Here is an 8980-nt window from a genome sequence, read left to right on the forward strand (position 1 = left end):
TTCATTCCAGCACAGACCTATTAAAAATGTATCATATACTGACCTAAATACTATTGCTGTAATTTTATGCATCATTAGTGTCTGATCTATTTTTATTCATTATTTCTGATGATGAAAATTTTAGGGACTTTAAACTTAATAAATAACTGGTTTTCTTATATGATTTTTTAAAAAATCAATGTTTATACACAATTCCTACGTTCAGAACTGTTTCACATAGTACAAAGATCTTGTAAGCTATTTCCCCTCTTTAAAGAGGACCCGGCACCAGACCTGTTTCTATTCATTCTGCTGCTTGAGGCAATACATGAAACAACGGCCTTCATACACATTGTGTACAGTTAGAGAGACACAAATGGTAACTTGGAAGATCTACTAAAAGGTAAAGTCTCCCGGACTCCCGAGAGAGTGTGGCAATCTCCCTGATCTGCCCAGATTCACCGGTAATCGTGGCGTTTGGCCCCGTCCCCACTGTAAAATGACGCGATTTGCATCATTACGTAACAGGGGCGGGGTTAAAATGACACATTTTTTGGGGCCCCGCCCCCTGCACGCCTACCTCCTACTAGCAGCTCCCGGGAAAAAAAATGAAATGTTGGCAAGTATGGTTTATACAGGCCTTAATTGTAACACCCTTGTAGTGTTTTACAGCATTTACTAGTCAAAGAGCCTCAAACAATGATGAATAAGTCTATAACAATAACAATCAGAGCACTTCTGTGGGTTACTTGAATTCCTCGCTGGTTACAGAGAATGGTAATTCGGTGGAGCTGTATTTCCCCTTTTTAGTGTTAGTTGTTGTTCAATATAATTTGCTCTTAGTTGATTAAACAGCCGTCCCGACAGTCACATTTTTAAGGGAGGATTCAATTCGTAACATAAATGCAGATATGTGCTGTATTTTGCATAAAATCGTTTTGCGCATTCTCAGAACCGGACCATTCATTGGTGAACGCACTATCGAGCGTAAAGGACCCTTACTACAGCCTACATTTTCATGGGCATAATGGCAGGGGAATGGGCATATGTACGTACTCAATGTACAGTGAGGGCGTGCCAAGTTCGAGCGCACGATTCAAGCTTTGAGCATCTTAAAGGTACTTTTTCTATTGTATTACTTGCACCAGCTACTGGTCAGGTGTAAATGCTGAGTGAGAGTGAAGAGGGTCACGTATGCATGTGTGCATCAGTACTTTGTGAGGGGGTCAGAATATTGTGTGTATGTGCCAGTACATTGTGTGTGTGTGTGTGTGTGTGTGCCAGTACATTGTGTGTACATTGTGTGTGTGAGGTGTGCCAGTATATTAATATAATGTGTGAGGAAACGGGGTCTTAATATAATGTGGGAGGTAGTCTATTAATTTAATAATGGAGTGCAGGTGGGGGATAATTATTGGGTGCATTTTATTTGTGTGGTGATGGTGGGGTGATTTGATTTAATAGTGGGACCTATGAATTTAAGATGGGGTGATTAGACCTTTAGGGGGGTATTCAATTGTCAGCGTTAACGCTGAAAAACGAGCGCTCAAAAAATATTACCGTTTATACGGTAATATTGCGCGCGAAAAACATTAATATGGTAGTTTACTCGCGGAATTTCAGCTCGCCGTTCAGAGAGCCGAGAGCTGAAATTCCGTGAGTAATTACCGTATTAACGGTAAGATTTTTTGAGCGCTCATTTGTTAGCGTTAACGCTAACAATTGAATACGCCCCTTATTCTCATACTGGGGTGGTTTTGGAGCTATTAATTGAACATGGGGCATGTTTGGAGAAAATGAGGTATATTTATTAAATGTGAATATTAATTATTTAATGCCTGGGATGGTTGTGGGAAATATTTATTAAACGTAAATGCTATTTAATTTATTGCTGGGGCTGTTTGGAGGGAGGGGAATAGGTTTGTTTATTAAATATGTATGCTGTTAATTTAATGTCAGGTTAATTGGAGGGAAAAGATCTATTTATCAAATGTGAGTACAGTTAATTTAATGTTGGTGTAGGAGAGAGGCCTAATTATAAAAAGAGGGTGCTATATTGATTTAATGTCAAGGCTGGTTAAAGTTTTTCTAAATTTCCTGTACCCATTTCTATCCCAAATAGTGCCCCCAACATTCCAGGATCCAGACAAGCAGCAACTAATCTAAATACACCAGCAGCCACAGGTGATGGAAGTGACAAGAACAGGTAGGAGAGACCAGGACAGTCAGCCAACTGTCCTTAATCTGGTGGGGCAGACCCGAATTTGGGTGACGGTCTCGCTTAGTCAGGATTTGGTCTGACTGGAAGGACAGTTTGGAGGTATGCTTGACACCGTACTGCTTGTGAAGGCAGAGCTGTGTGCACCTAACAGTAGTGCACACAGTATTATCTAAAATGATAACAATGTTACATCATAAAGGGCCCCCCCTATCTAAAGTGCCCCTGGAGCCCGAGAGACTTAATCCAGCTCTGGGCCAGGGTGTCAGATTGACACCTAGTGCTCTGCTCCTCCTACCAGTAGCACCCCTCATATTATTTGTTTTAGGTTAACCCTAAAACAAATACGAACCCTATTAGTATATAGTGCGAAGCAAAGAAAAGCCCTTTTGCTGGCAAAAACATCAGGTTTTTAAAGCAAAAGGGCTTTTTGCATTTTGATAAATCAGCCCCTGTGTTCAGTACTGTAATTGAACATTATTATGTAATCTATTGCTAAAATATGTTTTATACCCCATTATAATCAGCGAGGTATGCAAAAAACAAAAGTGTTGTAGGGAGAAGGAACATATAAAATAAAATGCAATATAAAGAGAGGTTTGTTTTTTTGTTATATTATTTGTTTTAATTATTTAAAATTTATCATTTATAATAATAAGATATCGCTGGGTTAAGCAACACTAAAATTGCCTCTCTTTATATTGATAAATATATATTGTACCGAAATCCACCCTTTAAGGATGGGCCGCTGCTTATGGGCCAGTGCTATGTGCTTGCCTCCCAGGCTACAGTCTGCCTGCTAGCCCCTGTCCAGCTGTGTATTAGAGCAGACGGGACCTGGACCCGTATTCATCAACGAACGTATCTTTACATCCACTCCATGTTGAAAATGGACGTGTGTATATCTGATTTATGTGCGTTTTAAAAAAAAACACACAATACGTTTGTCTAAGTCTTAAATACCTCTGAACTTATTCCTCGCTGTAATACCTGTTGAACGTATAAGCACCAGCTCTGTGGGTGCTTGAGCACCTCCAATATTTGTTCTTCCACTAACCATGTCTGTGCAAAGGTGAAAGACCTTGCACAAAACTAGGTAGTGAAGTGTATTAGAGCATCACGTAACAATGCTGATCTTTTTTTGTTACATTATCCCCTTTTCAATTCATTATATAGTAAATGTTACAGTACATGTCAGAATGCATTAGAATGCAGTATTCAATATTTATTTGTTTATTATAATAATAGTAATCAAAGCAAAGTTCCTTTCCTGCTATTCTGTAGCTCTCTCAGGTACTTATCACAGAGAGAGATAAATAATGCTTATGTGCATTACCGACAAGCACATTTTACACACGGTTAACTACAAGATTCTCTCAGACCACCTTTAGCAATCCTATACTCTGATATTTATGAGCACTTTAAGTCTGGCAATTAGATACTAGTCCGTGAAAGAGCCAATTGAATTTCTAAATAAAAGCTTTCTTCATTACTCACAACGACTTGAGTTATTACTACCAATATTGACAAAATAATTAATTTTGTTTAAGCTGCAAAGGATGCATTGACACTAGAGATTCCTACCCCTTGTTACTTAATGAAATACTGGTCAATGAATTGCTCATATATATAGGATTTTCATGCAATACAGGACTTACAAAAAGAAACCTACTGTTAAAATTACGTGAATAAGAAGCAGAGAATAGCCGTGAAAATACTAACACTGGATTGTTTTATTGCTATACCTTTATTTTATGTGACTGTGATTCTTAATAAAAGTTATAATGTATTAGTCCTTTTGGGGATCTGCAGCACCGAAAAGACTTGTCCTGTTCCTTCTAGTTATTCGTCATGCTCATGACCTTTGCACCAAGCATTGTTGGATTGTATTCTTATTTTCCTCACTAAGGATTGGATTCATAAAGCTGAAATCAGTGCCGTAACTAGACATTTTGGTGCCCTGGGCGAGACTGGGCACCGGCGCCCCCCATCTAAGTGGGAGTGGCATTTGACAAGTGGGTGTGGCCAACCTAATGTGGGTGTGGCTAGCACTTTACTGAAAGAATTTGTATATTATATATATATATATATATATATATATATATGGTAATACTTGGTAGATGTTTTTCTATAAATAACGTGGTTTACTAGAGTCCCACTTTCCAACTGGGCGGGGGTGATGGAGGCCAGGTGGTTGCCATTGGGAGCTGTCTGTCACTGGCTCTTGTAATGGGACGGGGGTTGGGGGTGCAGCTATGAGACCCCCTCATACAATAACTCTGGACAGCTGTGAGGGGCAGCTAGGATTCTTCTCATACCGGCCAGCCAGCTCCTGTGACAGCTCAGCAACACCTGGGGACAGCCAGTAACAGCCCTGTAGGGCTAGAGGGAGACACTATCTCACTTCAAGGATTAGCCCAAGGGGGCGCAGTCACCCGATACCTGCCTTCGTGCCCAGAGGAATCGCCGCTCTAATTCAGCTCTCCTACAAGCAACAATCCATTCCCGGCAATGCAGTGGAACGCATGTGCGTTCCAACAACAGGAAGTTCGGCATTTGGAACGCAAATGCGTTCCAAATGCCGAACTTCCTGCTTTCACATGCGTTCCACTGCATTGCCGGGAATGGATTGTTGCTTGTAGGAGAGCTGAATTAGAGCGGCGATTCCTCTGGGCATGAAGGCACGTATCGGGCGGCTGCGCCTCCTTGGGCTTGCGCCCGGGGCGGTCGCACCGCCCGCACCGCCGTCGTTACGGCTCTGGCTGAAATCCCCTGTATTGCGCTGCTTCAACAATTTAAGGCATTTGTCAGCTAGCCACACACAATCCCCCCGCAGTGCAGAGGATCAAAGCCTAATGAAGTTTGGCTTACGAACCTTTTAACAGCTGTGTTCTGCCTGGAGATGTATGCTTGCTCTATCCCCCGCACAGGTCTTAATATTTGTCAGGTAAAGAGCAGTCAGGGTCTCAAAGCTTAATGAATAAAAAGTGCATGTGAGTACAATGTGTGTGTGTGTATATATATATGTATGTGTGTGTATATATGTATGTGTGTGTATATATGTGTATATATATATATATATATATATATATATATATACACTATTACTATGGGTCATTGACAAAATTTTGATGCATGCATACCCGTTTTCCCCTTCTTGGGGGGAGTCCCTACATTGCTGAGCCTCATAGCAAAATTTGGAGGATGCCTCCCATCTTCCGACGGCCCTGCTCTGTTCTTCAGAGCATGCATGGGGGCTGTGCATGCACGTTGAAGCCCTGTTTAAGCTCCGCTGTGCCTACATTGACATGATAGTGGGTGCAGGCAGTGGCAGAATTACTGCAGCGGCTACAGGCCTTCACTCATCCTTGGGCTCAAAAACTGCTATGGGGTCACTCTGCTATTTCCTTGCATCCTAAAGATAGGAAAATGCGGGCCAGAACTATAATTGTAGGCAGTGGTTGAAGTGGAAATTTAGAAATGGCGGTATGAACATTTTAATGGGTATGTAAGTGAATGGAATTTGATAGTTTAACAAAGAAGGCAATAGGAGAAATGGCCATATGGTATACCTGCGTATACACTTCCACCACTGACTGTAGGGACAAACTGTTAATTAATTGCAACTTAATTAATTGCAACTTAGTGCTAATTCGAGCCTCATTACAATGAGCACAATTTTGCAGCCATCGTCAACCCGACTGTTAAGCTATTTGCTTTTATGTGCAAGCACAGAAATAGGAAAAATGACATCACATACCATTTGCAATGCTTAACAGCATTTTTGCTGCTTCGTAAATGGCCCTCACTGTCCCCGATGCTGCTCTGTAGAACACTGATAGTCAGAAGAGAAACAAACTTATTTCCATAATTTTAAATTCTTTGTTAAAGCAAAGAAATGTTTCAGTCGCCTGAGAAAAGAACTACAGAACAAGAATTAAAGGGTACCTGTCATTTGGTTTGAAATTATCTATCATTAACAGACCAGTAAAAGCCCAATTCCTATGTAAAGGTATTAATACACATACTATTGTTTAGAAAACTCAGCTATACAACTTTGCCTCTCCCTCTCATAAATGCCTCAGGTGGTACTTAAATTAGTTGTTGATGTGGGCAGATGTTCCTGTGAACAAAAGATTGATGCTTAGGGCTTCACCAATGACCTTCAGTAAATGTTAGTATAACTTTGGTTATGTGTTGTCTATTCAGATATATGAATGTGAGTGCAGTGATGTGTAGGTTACAGGTCCATTATATCATCATCAACTATGTATTTTTTAATTAAATACATTACAATGTTCAATCAATTTACACATTTAAAAATGTATTTTGTTTATTTTGCCAAAAAAATTACCTTGAAATGTGACTTGTTGTTTGTGTTGATTTTTTATCTAACAGTTGAGCACACGGACTCCAGGTCAAGAAGAAATGCCCTCGATGTACTGTGAAGCAAAGATGGTGGACCCTACGTACCAGTCGGTGAAGCAACAACTTTTTAGAGCCATCCAGAAGGCAGGCCTAGGGACATGGGTGACAAAGCCTCCCGAGCAAGATCAATTTTTACTAACTCTGTAAATTCCGGATACATCTTTTTTTCTTTTAACTGGATTCATCTGGAACTATACAAACTGGCAGAATTTTGGTGCCTCCTGTGCAAACTTTGTTATCAATAAACTTAATTGGATTATTTTTTTAATGCAGTAAATACATAATATCGATAAAGGACATGTTTTATGTGTTTGCTCCTTCAAGGTTAGCAGGGACGTGATGTGTCAGGTTACAGTCTTGTCCAGCTTTGAGGTAATAAACGTTATAAGCAGGAATGGATTTCCATTTTGAGGCGCCCATGGTCAATGCTCTTCTTCATTACTGGAACACTGCCCCCCGCCAACATTTAATGGGTGGAGCTAGCAGTAAAAACTTGAAGGGCCTGAGTCATTAAGGCAAAAAAGGAGTAAATGTTCTCTGGGACAAACCATGTTACAATGCAAGGGGTACAAATTAGTTTATTATTTTGCACATAAGTTAAATACTGGCTATTTTTTCATCTAGCACACAAATACTTGATAGCTTTATTATTACACTGAAATTTAAAGTTGATCTAGGACATGTCCTACCCCAACTATAAATCTGTCCCCACATTGTAAATTTACCTCCCCCTTCAATGCAACATGGTTTTGCCCAGGTGCAAATGTTACTTCTTTTTTATGCTTTGCTCTCCTTAATGACTCAGGCCCGAAGAGTTTAATCATAAGTAGGTGGTTCTATTGCCAACATGGTGATAATTATAAATGCAATAAGTGGGGATTTATGCCAAATTAAAAGCACTGAGATATATAGATGATGCAAGTAATAATCCTATATGACAAATTATAAATCCAGCCTTGTTTCTAAGCATACTTCAACGCAAAGATCTCTTCTAGTGTACATAACATTGGTGCAGGGTTAATACTAATAAGAGGGATAAGTGAGCATCCATGCAGGAAACAAGTAACAATCATAGAGATAACTTAGTTCTTGGTAGGTAAAATTATCCTTCCATTCATAACACTAAGGTACATATTTACTAAACTGCAGGTTTTAAGCCAATCAGATTTTAGCTGTCATTTCGTAGCATGCTCTAAATAAATGATAACTAGAATCTGATTGGTTGCTTTAGGCAACATCTCCACTTTTTCAAACCCACAGTTTAGCAAATATACCCACAAGAAATGAGGAATATGCATTTAATTGCAAACATTGGTTGACCAAGAGATTTCTGAAAAACCTAACAAATCTCCACATCACTCCCTCATGACTACTTTGTCTTAATGTATTCCAGGGATACAAGATTACACTGTAAGCTCAGCACAGACGTTGTTTCCCTTATGATTATTCAATGATTAGTTCAAATTCATGGAACTAAGAGCTTTTCCTACCCTCCATGTTCCATGTGTGCTTTGATTGGAACACCAGAAGCAAATTAACCTAGCTCACATAATGTATTCCCTGAAATCAACATAACTAAGTTGCAAAAGATGTCCAAAACCACCATAAGTATTAACTTTATCAACAAAAGATATTTATTGTACTAGGAAAAATGCAAAATAGAATAAAGACACTAATTCTGTGTGTGGAAATGACACTCGATCAACGTTTGTGCGGGAGAAAATGTGTTTACATTTAGTGTATGACAATTTAATTATTCTAAATGTGGTAACAACTAACCTCATATATATGTAACAGATTTTATGCTAAGAACGTAAAATATATGTATGGAAGCTGACATATAGGACTGTATGACCTATAGTGTTCTTACAAACTTTAGTAACAAGTTATTGTCCACATACTATTTGGTTTTAGCATGTAAAGGTTACAAAACCTTTATTTCAAAAATAGTAGTTCAAGTTAACTGGGAAATGTTGAGCAGCCCTTAAAAATAGTAATTACTTTTGTTCTGTGGACAATTGTCAGTATTGCGTATTAAACTGTTGTGTACACCATGTGGAGGCAGCCATTTTGTAAGGTGAACCAAAACACAACGGAATGTATCAGTTCATTAAGGACCAGCGATATCACTGAGGAGATTAATACGTTTTGTGCCTCAGTGATGCTACTTAAGCACAAAATGCCTTAATTAACCAAATGCATTAGTGAACCAGTAGGCTACATTCTCATATATATGGTTTCAGCCAACAAAATGGCTGCCTTTGCTGTGTGTGCACTTTAGCTATCCAGGATTTGATGAGACATTGCCATGAAGTGAATTTCACTCCATGCTTCCATAATACTTTCATTTCGTAG

At 39.3% G+C, this 8980-nt stretch overlaps 1 protein-coding gene across 3 annotated transcripts in view; it reads left to right on the plus strand.

Annotated features, from left to right (window-relative positions):
- The window catches only part of ADARB2 (adenosine deaminase RNA specific B2 (inactive)), a 501356-nt gene extending 494463 nt beyond the window's left edge, over window positions 1–6893 (plus strand). For all 3 annotated transcript variants that reach the window (XM_075212079.1, XM_075212076.1, XM_075212077.1), the window contains one exon: window positions 6596–6893. In XM_075212079.1, the coding sequence (XP_075068180.1) occupies window positions 6596–6772 (177 nt within the window). In that variant the 3' untranslated portion in view covers window positions 6773–6893. The remainder of the gene's footprint in view (window positions 1–6595) is intronic.
- Window positions 6894–8980: the final 2087 nt, after the last annotated feature.

This window comes from Mixophyes fleayi, chromosome 5 (assembly GCF_038048845.1).
Source record: "Mixophyes fleayi isolate aMixFle1 chromosome 5, aMixFle1.hap1, whole genome shotgun sequence".
NCBI lineage: Eukaryota > Metazoa > Chordata > Amphibia > Anura > Limnodynastidae > Mixophyes > Mixophyes fleayi.